The sequence below is a fragment of the Mus caroli genome, unplaced genomic scaffold (assembly GCF_978045245.1).
Source record: "Mus caroli unplaced genomic scaffold, Mus_caroli_1 scaffold_4, whole genome shotgun sequence".
NCBI classification, from domain to species: domain Eukaryota; kingdom Metazoa; phylum Chordata; class Mammalia; order Rodentia; family Muridae; genus Mus; species Mus caroli.
The window spans coordinates 119,614,022-119,633,845 of NW_028227259.1; the positions used below are offsets into that span (position 1 = coordinate 119,614,022).

Below are 19,824 nucleotides of genomic sequence, written 5' to 3' on the forward strand. Positions count from 1 at the left end.
GAAGCATCGTAAGTAATAACTCGGGGTTATCGCTAGGAAGGTAGATTCTAATAGCCCAGAGGGTAGGCAGCTGCCCAGCAACTATGCTGCTTGAAGCTTATTGTTGTGTGTGTCCCGGAGTCTAAATGGTCTAAGGTAGGGTAGAAACCTTGGGCCTGGGACTGGCGAGATGGCTCAGCGGGTAAGAGCACCAACTGCTCTCCCAAACGTCCTGAGTTCGAATCCCAGCAACCATATGGTGGCTCAGAACCACCCGTAATGAGATCTGATCACCCTCTTATTAGATAATAATAAATAAATCTTTGGGCCAGAGCAAGCGGGGCCGACCGGAGCGAGCAGAGGTCCAAAAATTCAATTCCCAACAACCACATGAAGGCTCACAACCATCTGTACAGCTACAGTGTACTCATATACATAAAATAAATAAATAAATAAATATTTTAAAAAAAGAAAGAAAGAAACCTCGGGCTGAGATTTAAAGTAATTTCTACAACAGGCAGTCTGTTCTTCCAGAGGTCTGAGTTCAATTCCCAGCAACCACAAGGTGGCTCATGGCTGTCTGTAAAAGGGATCTGATGCCCTCTTCTGGACTACAGGTGTACCCGCGGACAGAGCACTCATACGTAAATGAGTGCATTTTTAAAAAAATATTTTTAAATATAAAATATATTTTATAAAAATATATTTTTAAAAATCTAAAAAAAGTTTATAAAAATATATTTTTAAAAATCTAAAAAAAAAAGTAAAAGCTATTATCAGCTACACAGCAAGTTTGAGGCCAGCCTGGGCTAGAAACCTTGTCTCAAAAAAAGAAAAAAATTAATAAAGTAAAGAGGAGTTCAAAGATGTCCCATGAGTTCCAGGGCAACCTGAGACTTGTCATAATGGGGGTAGGGAGAGTAGTAAAGGATTCCAAGATCTGAAAACCATCCCCTTGGGGAGGAAGTGCCAGGTGCAAATCTGTGGTATTATTTTCTCTTACAGGCAAATCCCTCTGGGTTGTTCCCCCGATAGACCCAAGGCCAGCCCAGAGTGGCTAAGAGCAAAGCAAACAGCCTTATCTTGGGAGCATGGGGCCCCATCTATAAAAGAGGAAAGTCACTGGAGTTCTTCCCTCACCCAAGATGAAACTCCTTCTGCTGGCTGCTCTGCTCACAGGTAGGCCCCTCTGTCGCCTCTCTCTGAGCACCTTACGGTCTCCCTCTTCTCCAATGCCTCCCTCCCACTGGTCACGCTGGAATTGTTTGGCATTCTCCTTAGGGTCTAATAGCCTCTGGGTTGGGGTCTCCTCTTCACCCCAGTGTTCAGGACAGCTGGTGCTTTTCGACCTCTGGGGTCTGAACTCAGTTGACCCCTTAGAAAACACTCCCTCATTTACCTACCCAAGCAAAGGAAGCCCCCTTCTGCCTCTGATGTCTTCTTGCCCTGGCACCACTTTCCTTGGCCTTGCCAGTGCCCTAACAACTTGCCTTTTTCTTTTTCTTTAAAAAAAAAAATATTTTTCCCCAAATAGTACTAATGTCTTTAATCCCAGCACTCAGAAGGCAGAGGCCAGCAGATCTCTGTAAGTTCGAGGCCAGTCTTGTCTACAAAGCAAGTTTCAGGACAGTCAGAGCTACACAGAGAAACCCTCCCTCTCTCTCTCTCTCTCTCTCTATATATATATATATATATATATATATATATATATATATATCATTATGTATCTGAGAGTTTTGCCTCAATATATGGTATATATTGTGTGAGCAGTGCCCGCAGAGACCAGAAGAAGGGTCAGATCCTGTAGCGCTGGAGTTGTAAATAACTATGAGCTGCCTGCCATATGGGTGCTGGAACCAGACCTGAATCCCATGGAAAGACCGCAAGTGTTCATGACTTCTAAGCCATCTCTCCAGCCGACCCCCTTATCATCATCACCATCAATAGTAATTATTATTTTATTGACATGACCTTGCTATGTGGCTCAAGATGTCTCCTCTCCACAGTATAGCCCAGCCTTGGGACTCTCCTCTCTCAGCCTCTGAAATGTTAGGATTCCATCTGTGCCTGGTTTGAGTCTGCAATTTTTTTTTTTTTCGAGACAGGGTTTCTCTGTATAGCCCTGGCTGTCCTAGAACTCACTTTGTAGACCAGGCTGGCCTCAAACTCAGAAATCCGCCTGCCTCTGCCTTCCGAGAGCTGAGATTAAAGGCGTGCGCCACCATGCCAGGCTGATTCATTTACATATTCAGGCACCCTCTGCATACAGGCATTACATCCCCAGCTCCATGAACAGAAACGATTTGGGCCCTGTGCATTGAGTCACCTGTAGTTGGCACATAAGTCGTTTATATTCACCCAGCGATGATTGAGACCTGCAATCAGGCTGTCAACTGAGCCTCAGAGATAAAAGAGCCATGTGCCTGTTCCAGAAGCACATGTGTTCGCACGCGCGAGCACACACGGTGCGTTAGTTATGCCTGTGTCTAGCTTCTGTAAAGCATATATCTAGCTGTATCACCGAGGGATACAGCCCCTACTTACTGCCATCACAGGGGTCACCCACATTGTGGAAAAAGCCAGCTGCTCCCTTTCTTTGTCCCTGGGGCCTCCCCACAAATGGTTAGCCAGAATGAGCCCAAAAATAGAGTAAGCAGGGCAGGGTCTTACGCGCCCTTGATCTCCATGCTCAGGAGGCTGAGGCAGGAGGATTTCTAGTTTGATGTCAGCCTTGTTTACATAGCAAGACCCCAATGTGGTGCTCACACTCGTCATTCTAGCTCTCCGGAGGCTGAGGCAGGAGGATTGCCATGAATTCAAGGCCAGCCTTTTTTACAATGTTAGCTCCTGTCTCAGAAAGAATGAATAAAGGAGGCCAAGCAAGGTGCTGCATGCCTTCCATCCCAGCACTAGGGAAACAGAGGCAGGAAACTGTGAATTCAAGACCAGCCTGGTCTACAGAGTGAGTTCATGCCAGCCAGGACAGTATAGTGAGTGAGACCTTGTCTCAAAAAGATAAAAGGAGAATGGAAGAAAGATTAAAAGATGGAACTGGACAACGCCGTGTGAGACGATAAGGCAGCATGGTGACTGAGGAGATGGGACCCCGAAAGTCCCTTGTTCTCTGTGCTCTTTATGCAGCAGGACTCCGTGCAAGCTGCTGACGGCCTCTGCTCCACAAGCTGCTCTGCAAAGCCTGTGCTTGCTTTGGGCAAGCGCAGTCATGGCACAGGTTTGCTCGTTCATTCAACAGAATTTTGTGGAGCGTCTACTAGGTACCAGGCACATACTTCACTCACTGACTTTATTCATGGCTTATCTAGAGTCAGCTCATCACACACACACACACACAAATACACTTACTGCATAGACACAAACACAGATATACCACACACACAAAACACACACCACACACAAACATGCACAAACAATACACAACACAATACACACACACATACACACAAAGAGACACACACACCACACACACAAGCAGATACACACCACACATATACAGACATACACAAACAACACATAACACAATACACACACATACACCACACACACAGGCACACACATACCATACACAAATACATATCACACACACACACACCACAACGTGTGTTAGGCACGGTGATAGGCTTTAAGGAGTATGAAAACCAGGAGACCTGCTCTTGAGAACCTCCTGTCCTACCAACTGAGTGGGAACACATTAGGTAGGATGCCTTAGCACCCACAGAAAAATCCAGGCACAGCAGTGACACCCCTACAATTCCACGACTTCAGAGATGGAGACAGGAGGAAGCTCTCCGGGACTTGCTGCTTAGCCACCATAGCCAAGCCCCCAGCTCTCAGCCACCATAGCCAAGCGGCAAGCCCTGGGCTCACTGAGAGACTCGGTGTCAAGAATAAGAGAGTGAGTTAAGATTCCAGATGTTGGCCGGGTGTGGTGGCTCACGCCTTTAATCCCAGCACTCGGGAGGCAGAGGCAGGCGGATTTCTGAGTTCGAGGCCAGCCTGGTCTACAAAGTGAGTGCCAGGACAGCCAGGGCTACACAGAGAAACCCTGTCTCGAAAAAAAAAAAAAAAGATTCCAGATGTTGACCTCTGCCCTCCACCTACATATGCACACATACACACACATATGTGAGTCCAAACACAAACCGAAGTACTAGGAAGCAAAAAAAACACGGGACAGTAGAGGCACCGCTTGGGTGTGTGGACCGGAAGATCCTCTTTAATGGGGAAGCATCGGGGCCAAGATCTCTCTAGCCATTCAGGAGGCTAAGGCAGGAGGATTGAGAATTTAAGACTTGGACTATAAGCCGGGCGTGGTGGAGCAGAGGAAAGGGGATTTCTGAGTTCGAGGCCAGCCTGGTCTACAGAGTTCCAGGACAGCCAGGGCTACACAGAGAAACCCTGTCTCAAAAAACCACACACACAAAATAAAAACTTGGACTATAGGTAGACTCAAAAAAAGAAAGAGAGAGAGAGAGAGAGAGGATTAAATAAATAGTAACATTTCAGTCCAAGAACTCTCAGAGGGTGACTCAGAGAGTGGCAAGCCTGTCTGTGCTTCCGGCCACTTGTCTATTGGTGACCTGGGCAGGAGTGGCAGTGGAGAGAAAGAAGAGATGAAGTGGAGTCCCAGACCCATGGAAGGGAGAAGCCTCAGACTGAGGTGCTGGGCCGACACTGGGGCTGAGGGAAATCCAGGATGTTCCAGCATTTATGAACACAGCCCTGAAAGGCACAGCGAGACAAACTCAGAACTGGCCCACACTGGCCTGCGCTGACCCAGCTTCGGCAAGGACCTACTTACTTACTGATTGCCCTCCTGTTGGCCATTCCTGCATGTGGGAGGCACTGAGCACCACACCATTCTTGCATCCTTGCCTCCATCTTCCTCCTCTGCCTCCTACTTCTTTTCCTGAGGCAGGGTAACACGTAGCCCAGGCTCCCCATTCAGTGCTGCAGATGGAAGCCAGGACTTTGCGCTTGCTTGCTTGAAACAGGGTCTCACATAACCTGGGAAAGCCTTGAACTTGCCTTGTAAGAAGATAACTGTGAACTTCTTCTTTTTTTAAGATTTTGTTTATTATTGCCAGGCAGTGGCGCACGCCTTTAATCCCAGCACTTGGGAGGCAGAGGCTGGTGGATTTCTGAGTTCAAGCCCAGCCTGGTCTACAGAATGAGTTCCAGGAGAGCCTGGGATACACAGAGAAACCCTGTCTCAAAAAAAAAAAAAAATTTATTTATTATTATATGGAAGTACACTGTAGCTGTCTTCAGACACCCCAGAAGAGGGCGTCAGATCTCATTACGGATGGTTGTGAGCCACCACGTGGTTGCTGGGATTTGAACTCAGGACCCTCAGAAGAGCAGTCAGTGCTCTTACCCACTGAGTCATCTCTCCAGCCCCGCAATCTTTATATAACTTAATGCCGGAGGGGTATCCCAGCCCAGTCCAGTGGTGCTCGTTTATTTATAGTCCTAGCACAAGGGGAGGACAAGGCAGGAGGGTTGCTGCGGAGTTGGAGGCTAGACACCTTCCTGCTCAGGACTGACTTAGATCCAAGACCTAAATAATGAAAGGAGACAATCAGCCGCACGTTAGTAGCTTCTAGGAACCGATGCTCCCCCGAGGCAGCAACTGATAGGAAGCGAGAAAGAAGATAGCAGGCAGGCTTCGGTCCCGGGTAAAGCGGTTCGGAGTGGATTTGAACGTGCTGTACACTCTTGCAGCAGGCGCTGCTGCACACAGCATCAGCCCTCGGGCTGTGTGGCAGTTCCGCAATATGATCAAGTGCACCATCCCCGGGAGTGACCCCCTGAAGGATTACAACAACTATGGCTGCTACTGTGGCTTGGGCGGCTCGGGCACCCCAGTGGACGACTTAGACACGTGAGTGGTCTATTCCGTGGGAGACTGGAGCGTGGGCACCAGGGTGGGGCCAGAGAACCGACCAATCACATCTCGTCTCGAGAGGCGGGAAGGGGAGGCGTGCACAATCCCTGAGCGTCGTGTGTTTTCTTTTTGTTTAGTTATTCATTATTTACATTTGTTTGTTTGTTTTCCAGTCAGGGTTTCTCTGTGTAGCCTAAGCTGTCCTGAAACCCACTCTGGCTGTGAACTCAGATATCCTCCAGCTTCTGCCTCTTGAGTGCTAGAATTAAAGGCATGCATCACAATGCTCAGCATATATTTTCACCTCTTGTTATGTAAAGAAAGAGGTCCAAGAGGACCCATTAATCTAGTGGTCCCAGAAAGTGGAAAGTGGAAATGTAACGTGCGCGATGCTACCCTCTAGTGGCAGAGCAGGGTACTGCCAACCATCCACATGTCAGCCTTGGCTTTAAAATGGCATCGCAACTTCAGAACTTGTAATTTCACTGTATTCCTGCAGCTTAAAAAAAAAAAAAATCGCCCTGTCTCGAATCCCCTCCCCCCAAAAGTCGCCAATTAATCCTAGCACTTGGGAGGCAGAGGCAGGCGGATTTCTGAGTTCGAGGCCAGCCTGGTCTACAGAATGAGTTCTAGGACAGCCAGAGCTATACAGAGAAACCCTGTCTTGAAAACAAAAAACAAAAAAACAAAACAAAACAAAAAAGTCATTTTTTTGAGACAGGGTCTTGCTGTATAGCCCAGACTGATCTCAAACTCAGAGATCCACCTGCCTCTGCCTCAAGTAGTGGGATTGTCTTTTTTTTTTTTTTTCAGAGCTGAGGACCGAACCCACAGCCTTGTGCTTGCTAGGCAAGCGCTCTACCACTGAGCTAAATGCCCAACCCTCAAGTACTGGGATTGAATAAAGGCGGGGGCCACCACACCTGGAAAAAGTAGCTTTCAATAAATATATGCTAATAGTGATCACAGAATCTCGAGTCATTCTCGAGCCATTGCTTCTGGAACACTGGTGCTTAAGTCAGCCTTGCCTGTTAGAGAAAGACTGCAAGCTGAGAACCAACCTCCGGCGGGTGCACTACCCCACCTTCAGCTGTTTCTTCCCCTCTCCAGGTGCTGCCAGACTCATGACCACTGCTACAGTCAGGCCAAGAAGCTGAAAAGCTGTAAATTCCTCATAGACAACCCCTACACCAACACCTACTCCTACTCATGCTCCGGGAACGAGATCACCTGCAGCGGTAGGGTTACCTTCCAAGACCTCAGGACTCTGCCTGGCCTCTGGCGGGTTTGGAAGGGGGAGGGAGGGACAGGGACAGTCACCATTTTGTGCTCCAATACTTGACAGATTTTATGTATTTATGGGAGGCATATCTATGGCATTACACACGTGCACAGCTTTCGGGAGTCAGTTCTCTCCTTCCACCGTGTGAGGCCCGGGGATGGGACCCAAGCTCAGACTTAGCACCAAGCCCCTTTGTTCCCTGAGCCAGCCTGCCTCCCCAAAGCTTCTCCCCTTAACTGCTATGTTATATATTGATTCTGTATTTACTAAACACTCAGAAGCTGTATCATTGCTTATATGCCAAACACTGAACTAAACATCTTTTCGGGAAAGATTTCTCATCTCCACTTTACAGAGGAGGAGTCAGAGGGTTGGGAATGTAACTCAGTTATAGATCGCTTGTCTAGCATGCACAGAGCCCTGAGTTCCATCCCTGGAACCTATAAATTGATATGGTGGTGCATACCTGTAATCCCAGCATGTAAAGGCAGGACATATAATTTAAAAAAAAGATTTATCTATCATATATATATATATATATATATATATATATATATATATACACACACACACATATATACATATATATATATACCATTGCTCTTTTCAGACACACCAGAAGAGGGTATCAGAACCCATTACAGATGGTTGTGAACCACCATGTGGTTCCTGGGAATTTGAACTCAGGACCTCTGGAATGGCAGTTAGTGCTCCTAACTGCTGAGCCCTCTCTCCAGCCCAGGATATATGATTTATAAGTGGTAGTTGATGTAAGAATTAATATTACGGGCTGGTGAGATGGCTCAGTGGGTAAGAGCACCCGACTGCTCTTCCGAAGGTCCAGAGTTCAAATCCCAGCAACCACATGGTGGCTCACAACCATCCGTAACGAGATCTGGCGCCCTCTTCTGGAGTGTCTGAAGACAGCTACAGTGTACTTACATATAATAAATAAATAAATCTTAAAAAAAAAAAAAGAATTAATATTACAAATGTATTCAGGAAATTGATAGAGCAGCAGTTTTTCTTAAACCTTGCTTGTCCCCAAATAATGACATAGAGACTAAGATTTATTTGTGTAAAAGCACAATAACTAGACAGTATAATTCTATTCTAATCCTCTGATCTAATCTTGCTACTTCCCAGCCAAAGTCCCCATAATCCTTGCACTTAGAGCCTTCCACACTCCAGTTAAATTCTCAAGCCTTCCTCGTGCCCAAGTCCCCCTGCCTCTCTGAATCCTTTCTCCTCCCACAAGTCCCGCCCTAGTCTCTAGGAGAGATTGGCTTTTCCAGATTTTATTGACAAATGGTGTGCATTGTTTACACAAACTTGAGACAGGAGATCCTTGTTTGATGTACATAACTAGCTGTCTTCAGACACACCAGAAGAGGGCATCAGATTTGATGAATGAGTATCTGCACGTACACCTGCTCGCCAGCAGAGGGCGTCAGATCCCATTACAGATGGCTGTGAACCACCATGTGGCTGATGAGATTTGAATTCAGGACCTCTGGAAGAGCAGTCAGTGCTCTTAACCGCTGAGCCATCTCTCCCTCCCCTTGAGACAGGAGATTCTTAATATAAGCATTGCAATACCGGCTCCAGATTGATGGTGGGATAGAGAGATCTGCATTTGCATACTACAAGGGTAATCTTCACACAATTCACAAAAATATTATTACAGCTGATATTTGTACTTTTCTGATTTTTAGGTTTATCTGCTTATGTTTATTTTTTTTTTATTTTCTTTTGTTGTTGTTTTGTTTTGTTTTGTTTTGAGACAGGGTTTTTCTGTGTAGCCCTGGCTGTCCTGGAACTTGCTCTGTAAACCAGGCAGACCTGGAACTCAGGGATCCTCCTGCCTCTGCCTCCCGAGTCCTGGGACTAAAGAGGTGTACCACCACTCCTGACAATGTTTCTTTCTTTTATGTCTAAGAATAAGTTGGCATCCTGGTGTCTTCTAGCACTCTCTGTCATATCTTTAGAGACCCAGCCTCTCACTAAACAAGGCACTCACCTGTAGCCTGATAGGCCAACAAGTGCTGGCAACTTGTGCTCTCTACTTACTGACAGAGTTGCAGATGCCCCAACCACACCTTGCTCAAGGGCTTGGGGATCCTCAGTTAGAGGCTGGAGCTTATGTCTTGCGTGTTATCCACTTCATCCACTGAGCCCAAGAAGTTTCTTTCTCTCTTTCTTTCTTTCTTTTTAAGATTTATTTATCTTATGTGTATGAGTTCACTGTTGCTGTCTTCAGACACACCAGAAGAGGGCGTCAGATTCCATTACAGATGGTCGTGAGCCACTACATGTTTGCTGGGATTTGAACTCAGGACCTCTGGTAGAACAGTCAGTGCTCTTAAGCGCTGAGCCTTCTCTCCAGCACAAGAAGTACATTTCTATTATAATTTGGCAACCCCAACGTACTTTCCTTTTGCTTCTGTCTCTCAACCCACGGAATGGCCCCAGCTTCTTTCCATTCTGTCATGTGGCGTCCTGGGCTCCACTCAATTCGATTCTCTCTGTTCTTGTTTCTCTCCAGCCAAAAACAACGAATGCGAGGACTTCATCTGCAACTGTGACCGTGAGGCTGCCATCTGCTTCTCCAAGGTCCCATACAACAAGGAATACAAAAACCTTGACACTGCGAAATATTGTTAGCCTGTCACCTCACTTCCCGCCCACGCCGGCCCCGCCCACCTTGCTGTCTTATTTCACCCTGCGCCCTCGAATAAAGTACCCGCTGTCAGAGCCTGGGTTTGGTGATTGTTGTCTCTGTCCACCGAGCATGGCTAGATCCTCAGAGGAAAGCATTCCGTCTAGGCTTGGAAGTGCAAGATGAATGAGAACATTTCCAGGAATCAAGCGCCTCCTAGAATGGACGATAATCCGGGTGATGGTAGTGCACACCTTTCATCCTGGCACACAGGAGGCAGAGGCAGGCAGGTTTCTGTGAGTTTGAGGCCAGCCTGGTCTACAGGGTGAGTTTCAGGGATAACCATCAGTCTTGGAACAAAAGAATAAGAAAAGTGGCTGCTGGTTTGCAATCACGATCAATGGATTACCCTGCACCCGGCCTGTGCTTCTCTAAAGTCTCGATCGTCCTGCTGTACGGCGACTATGAGGAATCTTGTTTTTCTAAGCTGAGACCCGGTCAGATAGGATGGGAAGCGGGCTCTGGCTTTGTTTGAACCAGTTTTCATCTGAGCTCATCCTTCTGCTTCTATTTGCAATAATCTCAACCCAGTTTTTTTTGGTTTTGTTTTTCCTTCTTTGAGATAGCCCGGTTGGCCTGAAACTCATTATGTATGATAATTTTTTTTTTTTTTTTTTTTTTTTTTTTTTGGTTTTTCGAGACAGGGTTTCTCTGTATAGCCCTGGCTGTCCTGGAACTCACTTTGTAGACCAGGCTGGCCTCGAACTCAGAAATCCGCCTGCCTCTGCCTCCCGAGTGCTGGGATTAAAGGCGTGCGCCACCACGCCCGGCTTTGATAATTTTTTTGAGACAGGGTTTTACCGTGTATTCCTGGAACTCACTATGTAACCCAGTCACTCGTTTCCAGGTGACAGGCTAAGCTTAGAACCTCAATCTTCTGAAGTCTCCCGAGCTTGTGAACCCTAAGAAGGCAGAGTGAGGCAGCTTAGCCACCTTTGAATCTCTGGCTCCCAGGGTTCTTTCGAAACCCCTGCCGAGCGTCGAGGCTCGGAGTAGCAACCCTAACCCTCAAAGAACTGTAAAGACCCAGTGGAAAGAAGCTGGAAGCTTAGTGTATGGCAGAAAAATAGGCGGTTAGGCGTTTGTTCCCATTGTTCTTTCACGTGATTGAAACAAAAGAGAACGGAGAACACAGCTCAGGTGACAGTGTGCTGGCCTAGGATGCAAGATGCCCTGGTTTCGACTCCCAATTGCTAATAAAACTGGGCATGGGCGCACGCCTGTAGTGTACCCAGCACCCAGAAGGTGGGGGCAGGAGAATCAGGAGCTTCGGGTCCCCTTAGCTACAGAGTGAATTAGAAGCCAGCCTGACAAACAAAACACCAGATCGTCTAGACCTGTGCACAGCCTGGTTAATTTCTGTCCCTGTCCTGTGCGCACAACCTGGTTAATCTCTGGTTCCCTAGTCAACGGATTTCGGAGTCAGGTGTCTGATTGGCTGCTGTGAGGACACGTGGTTCTTGATTTCCCCTCCCCTCCCCCTTCCTCTCTCTCTCTCTCTCTCTGTCTCTGTCTCTCTCACTTTAGTTATCCACCCCTCCCTTCCCAAAGGTCAGGCCAGGGCGGCCGCAGGTGCTGCTACGGCCACCTGCGCAGGTGCTGTGACCGGTGACCCCGGTAGTAGCTCGTAATTGCTGTCCAGAATCCGGCTGGAAGGGGTAGAAGTTTGAACATGAAGCCCCACATGGTTCCTATCCTGGTAAGGATGAGAAATGGGAGAAAGTAGGTGCTGTAGTGCTAGTGGGCTGCGTGACAGATGCCTGACAGCACAGGCAAAGGCGAGAGGGCTCTGGACCAGGAGGCGTTGTTCACCAGCCACTGTGTGGGTTCAGAGAATTGAACCCTGGTCCTCTGGAAGAGCGAAAGTGCTCTTAACTGTTGAGCCCGTTTGACACACATCTGGGAAAGGAAAACCTCGGAAGGACTGACCCTGTTGTATTGTCCTGTAGGCATGTCTGCAGAGCATTTTCTTGATAGATGGAGGGTCCAGCCCACTGTGGGCGGTGTCATCCCTAGGTAGGTGGGTGTGGGCTGCATAAGAAAGCATTCCTCCAGCCTGCCGGTGGTGGAGCACAACCTTTAATCCCAGCACTTGGGACGCTTCTGCTTCAAGCTCCTCTCCGGGTTTCCCTCAGTGATGGGTTGTAATCTATAAGATGAAATAAACCCTTTCTCCCCATGTTGCTTTTGGTCATGGTGTTTAGCACAGCAGCACAAAGCAAGCTAGGATACTTGCTTTTCACGTTTTTACGTTTTTTCTTTCTTTCTCTTCTTTTTTCTTTCTTTCTTTTTTTTTTTTTTTTTTTTTTGGATGCTGTTGATTGAACTTACGGCTCCACACATGCTAGGAAGGCTGTTAACAGTAAGCTACACACAGAGAGACACCTGCCCTCGAGTAATGTCATCTTTCAAAAGAAATAATAGTGTCTATTATTATATATATAACATATTTAATATATATATATTATATATCTCATGGACTTGTGGGGCTGGGATGTGAGGAGATAGGGTCATAATATACTTCCTAAGTGTGTGATAAATGATGTTAAATATTTTCCTAAGGATGGGTCTTAGTTTGTCTTGGCTCTTTAATGTTTGTGACTTGGTTTTGTTTTGTTTGTTTTTTGAGACAGGATCTCTCTGTGTAGCCCTGGCTATCCTGAAACTCACTCTGTAGACCAGGCTGGCCTCGAACTCGGAGATCCTCCTGTGCCTCTGCCTCCTGAGTGCTGGGATTAAAGGTCTGCACTGCCACCACCTGGCTGTGATTTGTTTTTAACTAAAGTACATAAAAAGAAAACGAAGGGCCTGGAGAGATGGCTCAGTGGTGGAGAGCATTCATTGGCTGCTCTTTCAGAGGTCCTGAGTTCAATTCCCAGCACCACATGACAGCTCACCATCTACAATGAGATCTGATACTCTCTTCTGGTCTTCACATGTACAGACAAAGTACCTATATACTAAAATGCATATAAACAGACCTAAAAAAAAAAAAAGGTTGGATGTGGTAGTGCATGCCTTTAATCCCAGGAGGCAAAGGCAGGCTGGAGAGATGGCTCAGCAGTTAAGAGCCCTGCCTACTCTCTCAGAGTACAGTTCCCAACACGTTCATTTGGCCACTCAAGAGCTGAGATTGCTGCCGAGGCTGGAGCAGGGTAAGCGTGAGTCCCCTACCCTCATCTCAGGCACGAGTCTTTCTGAAGTAGAGTGTGCCTCCCCTGTGCCTCCTGTTTTGGGGTACACTGATTCTTTCCAGTGAGGGCTGTAATAAAAAAAAGTCAGCTGAGGAGCCCACAGGAATTAGCCGTTCTCTCTAGAAACCAGGTTCAAGGTAGGCGTCATCTTCAGCCAGCTAACATCAAGGAGAAATCCCTATGACACGGGAGCATAAAGCCTGCTTTCTTCTTAGCTGCTTAAAAGATATGTGTAAGTTCACAGTCCACACATTTGTTATGCTATTAAAAATAATTTATTATTTGGCTAATAATTTTTTTAAAAAGCTGTGTTAGCCATTGCTCCTGTCATCAGAAATATCAAAGTGCTTCAGTCAGACACATCCATTTGGAATTATGAATGAATTATAAATGCCCTGAATGAGTGAGATCTATCCCCACGTTGCCCCTCACAGACGGTTGTGGTTTACTGACTTCTGCCTGATCCTTCTTCCTGGTTACCAGAAGGCGACACAGCTACTCCATCAAGAGCAGCTACTTCTTTGGAAAAGTCTTTCCTTAGGGGGCAGCTCTCATTTCTGTAAACAGGAGGGTGCCTGGCCTCTAGACGTGGCTTTGCCACCTCTATAGGATGCAGAGTTGGAGGGGCAACGGGTGGGGTGGGGGGATCCTTAGGGATCTGAAAAGAAATGAAACAAGTTAATGCCAAGATAAATAAGCTGGAAATGGGGTAAAAGAAACATCCACGAGGCAGGGGGATTTCTGAGTTCGAGGCCAGCCTGGTCTACAGAGTGAGTTCCAGGACAGCCAGGACTATACAGAGAAACCCTATCTCGAAGGGAAAAAAAAAAGAAAGAAAAAAGAAAAGAAAAGAAAAGTCCATCCACCTTTCCATTAAAAACCAGGTGGCCAGGCTAGAGAAATGGCTCAGTGGTGGCTCTTCCAGAGGTCCTGAGTTCAATTCCCAGCAACTACATGGTGGCTCACAACCTGATGCCCTCTTCTGGTGTTCTGTCTTGACACACCCTCCCAAAATAAAACTATCTACTGTTTTTTTTTTGTTTGTTTTGGTTTTTTTGTTGGTTTGTTTGTTTGTTTGTAAAGCTCGTTTTAACTAAAAATAGTCTTATCTTAAGAAGTCTAAAATTCACTTGGGAGGCAGAGGCAGGCGGATTTCTGAGTTCGAGGCCAGCCTGGTCTACAAAGTGAGTTCCAGGACAGCCAGGGCTATACAGAGAAACCCTGTCTCGAAAAAAAACCAAAAAAAAAAAAAAAAAAAGAAGTCTAGAATTGTCTCTCTTGTCTGGCCCCTGACTACTCTGTGTAACAGGAAGTGGAATCTGTCACCTGGCTTTTGTTTTGTTGTTTGAAGTTAAGGTGTCAGTTGCCTATGGCCAGATCTACTGGCCTTGAGCTCCAGGCCAACTGCTTTCATCAGCCTCTGAGGGATTTACAAGGGAGAGCCATGCTCCACCTGGCTAGACCCCTTTACCTGAGAGGGTTTTCTCTTTACCTTGAGCAGCGGGACTCAGAGGAAAGTCCATTTCCAGCCTTTGAACATCAGAGTGCTGTCTCTGCGGGTCTATTAAGGGCAGCAACTCTCCACAGCGGGAATCCAGCTTCAGGCAAGCCAAATCGTCAGACCGGGTGGGGCCGATATTCAGAATGGCTATTGGGAGCTTTTGCTCCCGGGCGGTGAGGATGAACCTGTAACCAGAGTACACCTGCCCAGGCAAATCACAGTGATCGCTCTAGATCCCGGGAAAGAACCCACCCGCAGCCTCAGAAACGGAAACAAACAGAAAGGATAAAAAGGAGCTGAGGTGGGGGCTGGCTGGCTCAATGGTTAAGAGCACTGAATGCTCTTCCAGAGGTCCTGAGTTCCATCTCTAATGGAATCTGATGCCTTCTTCCGGTGTGTCTGCAAACAGCTACAGTGTGCTCACATAAATAAAATAAAATAAATAAAAGGACCTTGCCGGTTATAGTTCAACATGTACGCATGCGTGCACACGCACACACTCCCGAAGTGAGACCCAATTACGAGGGAACTTCTAGTTCTCAGCCTGTAGGATGGGCAAAGGCAACTGCCACCCTGACAGTCAGGTACCTGCAGGGATGATCCCACCACCAGTAGGGAGTCCGCCTCTTTCACACGCCGGTGCACAAAGTCAACCTTGTCTGGGTTCACCGTGTCCCCAAAGAAAACGACGTCCGGTTTCAGAGGGCCGCCGCATCGATCACAGCACGGGACCTGAAAGCTCCGGACCTGCTCCTCAGTGAGGAACACGTCGCCGTCGGGAGCCACGCCCTGCGCCTCGGCGCTCCAGCTGGGGTTCAGGGCTTGGAAGCGTTCCTGCAGCACCCTGCGGGCAGTCTGCTCCCCACAGTTCAGGCACAGGACTCTAAAGACAAATATGAAATCTGCTGAATATAATTCCTGGGAGACGCAGAGCTGCCAGAGCAGTCCGACTATTTTTAGTCCCCCTCCCCCAAAACAGTCATTTTCTTTTCCAACCCCCGCCCCATTTTAGGACATTCAAGTGTTCTCCTTTCTCCCGTTTGCAAGGTTCTCAACCTGTGAGTCCACAGGTCCTGAGTCCCTGAGTCGCCTAGGTCCATCGGAAAAACGCAGCTCGTGGGCTGGCGAGATGGCTCAGCCGGTAAGAGCACTAACTGCTCTTCCAGAGGTCCTGGGTTCAATTCCCAGCAACCACATGGTGGCTCCCAACCATCTTTAATGGGATCTGATGCCCTCTTCTGGTGTGTCTTAAAGACAGCTCCAGTGTATTCATACATAAAATAAATAATAAAAATAAAAAAAACACAGATAGTTACATTAGGATTCATATCATTAGGAAAGTTATAGTTATGAAGTAGTCACAAAAATAACTTTACGGCCAAGGGTCACCACAATGTGATGTATTAGAGGGCTGCTGTGTTAAGGTTGAGAGCCACTGTTCTAGACTCCATTCGAATGTTTTTGTCCTTAATGCATCAACATAGACTCTACCCTCATTTCCTTAGTACACAACCCCGTGCCCCTCCACACTTGCTCTGTCCATTATAATAACTGTCACTACCAGTTCATTTAAAGACACCTTTTGAAGGGTGGGGATGCCATTAGATTGGTAGCGTTTTTTACCTAGTATGCACAAAGCCCTGGGTTGGATCCCCGGCACCCCCTAAGGAAGGTGGGTGCCCCACACTTGTAACCCCAGTAGTCAGGAGGTGGAGGCAGGAGGGTCAGAAATTAAGAAATTTAAAGAAGCTGGGCAGTGGTGGCACACACTTTTTATCCCAGCCCTTGGAAGGCAGAGGAAGGGGGATTTCTGAGTTCCAGGCCATCCTGGTCTACAGAGTGAGTTCCAGGACAGCCAGGGCTACATAGAAACCCTGTCTTGAAGAAGAAGAAAAAAAAAAAAGATAGAAAGAAAAAAGAAAAGAGAAAAAAAGAGAAATGTAAAGAAGATGGCTCACTTGGAAAAGTGCTTGCTGTGCACACATGAGAACCTGAGTTCAGACCCCAACACCCATGCAAAAGGAAAGGCCTATTGCCTCAACTCCAGGGAGCAGAGACAGGAGGATACCTAGGACTTGCCAGCCCGTCAACTGGTGGAGACAACTAAGGAAGACATTTCCACCTCTGGTCCCCACATGTGCTCACATACCAGAATATACACAAATACAAAGTCACGATCATCCTTAGCCACATAGCAAGTTCCAAGGCAGCCAGGGATATAAGACATCCTGTCTCAAAAAGTGGGGGCCAAGTGTAGTGGTGGCACACACCTTAATACCAGTGCTCAGGAGGCAGAGGAAGGAGTAACTCTCTGAGTTCAAGGCCAGCCTGGTCTACAGAGTGAGTTCCAGGATATCTGGGGCTACACAGAGACACTCTGTCACAAAAACAAACAAACAAACAAACAAGAAGAGGAGGAGGAAGAAGAGAAGAAGACAATAACAGCTTTCTTTTGGTGAGAAGAAGAAAAAGAAGAGGAAGAAGAAGAGAAGAAGAGGAGGAGGGGGGGGAGGAGGAAAAAGGAAGAAGAGGAAGAAGAAGAAGAAGAAGAAGAAGAAGAAGAAGAAGAAGAAGAAGAAGAAGAAGAAGAAGAAAAAGAAGAAGAAGAAGAAGAAGAAAAAGAAGAAGAAGAAGAAGAAGAAGAAGAAGAAGAAGAAGAAGAAGAAGAAGAAGAAGAAGAAGAAGAAGAGGAAGAGGAAGAAGAAGAAGAAGAAGAAGAAGAAGAAGAAGAAGAAGAAGAAGAAGAAGAAGAAGAAGAAGAAGAAGAAGAAGAAGAAGAAGAAGAAGAAGAAGAAAGCTTTCTTTTGGTGAAATCTTTCTTTTTTTTCAACCCAAACTCAGAGTTAACAACACTACCCATCATCCTCACAATGGCCCTTTCTGAAATAACTCTGAAGTCCATTCTAGATGGGTTAGAGCCACCGCAGGACGCAACCCCACTCACGTTATTTTTCCTAGTGCTGGGAGACTGAGCCCAGAGCTTTGCCCATGTGACCACTGCACCCGAGCCAGCCAGAAAGCCTCCTCTCCTGGCTTGCTCCCTCCCCTGCTTCCGTCCCTACTTCCTCTCCTCAGTTCACTGGGCCTAACTCCAAAGTGAACAACTTGCTCGGGGAGCCTTTGCTTGCTCTCGATCTTAAGATAACCCTGGGCCAGACAGCCAGGGGCCGTTCACCTGGGGGACCACACGTCTTCTTAGGGCCAAACCCCACAGACTTCTGCACCTGTGCATGCATCCATGGAGCTCCGTCAGCCGCTGATTCCCTGCTTTGGAGTGCAAAGCGTCCACGTTCTGGGTCACCAACCAGTGCAGCTTCCCCAGTTTCTCCCAGTTGCTCAGAGCCCAGTGTGCTGGGTTGGGTTGGTGAGAGGAGAATTGAGGCCAGCCCACAAAGTTTCGGGCCCAGTACCGCTGGCGGACCGGAGCACTGCGGACGAAATCAATGTGCTGGATGGGTCTCCGGTCAGTGCGGGCGTAAAGTCCCACCTTTTCTGACCTGTAGTCTGGGATCCCGGACTCGGTGGAGATTCCCGCGCCTGTCATCACGAGGAGTTTCTTGGAAAGGCTAATGAAGCGCTGTAACTCTTTGATCTTTTCAGGGTCCAAAGGAGGGCTGGGCGGTACAAATAACCCCGAGGGTCCACAAGAACGCGGCCGGCTGAGGTGGGTGATCCAACGGCCCTTTGTCGGCCTGAAAGTCAATCCACTCATTCTTCTTCTGGAGAGAAAGAAATCCATGAGAGAAGCAGGGTTTTACAAGTCAAGTTAACCCATCAATTGATAGACACGGGAATACTATTCGACTATGAAAATTTTGCCACTGTGGCCCCGGCCTGCGATTGTAGCCCTGGGGAAACAGAAAGGAGGAAGGTTCTTCCGGAAGCCCTTCAATTCTCAGATCCTACAATGGGGACTTACAACTATCTTTAACTCCAGTTTCAGGCCCTCGTCTGCGCTCTGCAAGCGCCGGGGAACAAAGGGGTGTGCAAATACACGTGCAGGTAAAATACCCAAACACATAAAATAAAATTTAATTTTAAACAATCAAATATTTTTTTTAAAGATTTATTTATTTATTATATGTAAGTACACTGTAGCTGTCTTCAGACACTCCAGAAGAGGGCGCCAGATCTCATTACGGATGGTTGTTAGCCACCATGTGGTTGCTGGGATTTGAACTCTGGACCTTTGGAAGAGCAGTCGGGTGCTCTTACCCACTGAGCCATCTCACCAGCCCCAAATATTTTTTAAAACAAACTTTTAAAAAAAGTTTACTTATTTTATGTATATGAATGGTCAACCTGCACGTACACCTACATCCCAGAAGAGGGCATCAGAACTCATCAGAGATGGTTGTGAGACACCGTGTGGTCGCTGAGAGTTGACCTCAGGACCTTTGGAAGAGCAAGGGGTGCTCTTAACCACTGAGCCATCTCTCCAGCCCTAAAAACCAGACTTTTAATAGCCCATTATTTTTCACCTGCTACTAATATAAACATGTTTTAGTAATATTTATATTTTTGTTAATATTATCTCATGGGACTATTTGTTCTATAACTCTACTTGGTTTAAATCTATTATTATTATTATTATTATTATTATTATTATTATTATTATTATTATTATTTGAGACAGAATTCCCTGTAGCCCAGGCCAAGGAATACAACTAAACCGAATTATCTCATTTCTCCAAAAGATATTTGAATTTTAGTATGTCAGTTTTGTTTTGTTTTGTTTTTTTTCTACACGGTTCTCGGTACCAAATCCAGGGCCTCTGGGACGGACGCTAAGCAATCACTCTGTCTGCTTACCCTGCATTGTAAATTCTGCTACTTGGACACAGAAAAATCAAGGCGCACACACTTGCCTGTGTCTGGTTTTCTGGTTGTAAAGACAAGCCTTTGACACAGTCTTTGATATAATGCGGGAACTATCGAGTGACAGGCACACATATTTAAGCTTGGCTTCCTACCCAAGAAGAGCTCAGGACCCTGCTTTCTCCATGACATCCCCCAGCTACCTGTGAACCGCTAAACAGTCGGGTTTTGCCGGGATAAATCCTCCGTGTCCCCTCGAGAACAAAAAGGACAGATGGAATCCCTCGTAAGAATGCTCAGCAGGGAACCTTCAGCCGGATCAGAACACTTACCTTCCCCAATTCTCACCCAACAGTGGGACTGGCTTGTTACGTGTGCATCTTGGGAAATGTAGTCCGCGAAGCCGATCTAATTGGAAGAAAACTA

General features: G+C 46.9%; 2 protein-coding genes across 8 annotated transcripts; one reads left to right on the forward strand and one right to left on the reverse strand.

Moving 5' to 3' along the window:
- The first annotated feature begins 1,124 nt into the window (after positions 1-1,124).
- Positions 1,125-9,874, forward strand: Pla2g1b (phospholipase A2 group IB). 3 transcript variants are annotated; one of them, XM_021163628.3, is made up of 4 exons: positions 1,125-1,158; positions 5,722-5,881; positions 6,995-7,122; positions 9,712-9,874. In XM_021163628.3, the coding sequence occupies exons 1-4, from the start codon at positions 1,125-1,127 to the stop codon at positions 9,828-9,830; spliced, it is 441 nt and encodes a 146-aa protein (XP_021019287.1). In that variant the 3' UTR covers positions 9,831-9,874. The 3 variants fall into 3 exon arrangements, with proteins under 3 accessions (XP_021019287.1, XP_029333729.1, XP_029333730.1); XM_029477869.2 differs by having other exon boundaries at positions 5,725-5,881; XM_029477870.2 differs by lacking the exons at positions 6,995-7,122; positions 9,712-9,874 and adding an exon at positions 6,698-6,752.
- Positions 9,875-13,331: 3,457 nt separating this feature from the next.
- Sirt4 (sirtuin 4) lies at positions 13,332-19,807 on the reverse strand. 5 transcript variants are annotated; one of them, XR_015046988.1, is made up of 5 exons: positions 19,602-19,720; positions 17,805-18,299; positions 15,169-15,463; positions 14,572-14,765; positions 13,332-13,737 (listed from the first exon to the last, which is right to left on the reverse strand). XR_015046988.1 is itself a non-coding variant. In XM_021162891.3 (5 exons), exons 2-5 carry the CDS (start codon positions 18,290-18,292, stop codon positions 13,730-13,732), a joined length of 1,002 nt encoding a protein of 333 aa, XP_021018550.1. In that variant the 5' UTR covers positions 18,293-18,299; positions 19,731-19,807; the 3' UTR covers positions 13,332-13,729. The 5 variants fall into 5 exon arrangements, 4 of the variants coding, with proteins under 4 accessions (XP_021018550.1, XP_021018553.1, XP_021018552.1 ...); XM_021162891.3 differs by lacking the exon at positions 19,602-19,720 and adding an exon at positions 19,731-19,807 and having other exon boundaries at positions 14,572-14,782; XM_021162894.3 differs by lacking the exon at positions 19,602-19,720 and adding an exon at positions 19,731-19,767 and having other exon boundaries at positions 14,572-14,782; positions 17,805-18,296.
- Positions 19,808-19,824: the final 17 nt, after the last annotated feature.

What these genes read in the sequence shown, in the direction of transcription:
- Pla2g1b (XM_021163628.3), top strand. Translation starts at nt 1,125, where the DNA reads ATGAAACTCCTTCTGCTGGCTGCTCTGCTCACAG. An exon ending in CCAGTGGACGACTTAGACAC is followed by an intron (nt 5,882 to 6,994) that starts GTGAGTGGTCTA and finishes TCCCCTCTCCAG; the next exon opens with GTGCTGCCAGACTCATGACC. An exon ending in GAACGAGATCACCTGCAGCG is followed by an intron (nt 7,123 to 9,711) that starts GTAGGGTTACCT and finishes GTTTCTCTCCAG; the next exon opens with CCAAAAACAACGAATGCGAG.
- Sirt4 (XM_021162891.3), bottom strand. Translation starts at nt 18,292, where the DNA reads ATGAGTGGATTGACTTTCAGGCCGACAAAGGGCCGTTGGATCACCCAC. An exon ending in CTCCATGGATGCATGCACAG is followed by an intron (nt 15,464 to 17,804) that starts GTGCAGAAGTCT and finishes ATTTGTCTTTAG; the next exon opens with AGTCCTGTGCCTGAACTGTG. An exon ending in TGGTGGGATCATCCCTGCAG is followed by an intron (nt 14,783 to 15,168) that starts GTACCTGACTGT and finishes TTGCCTGGGCAG; the next exon opens with GTGTACTCTGGTTACAGGTT.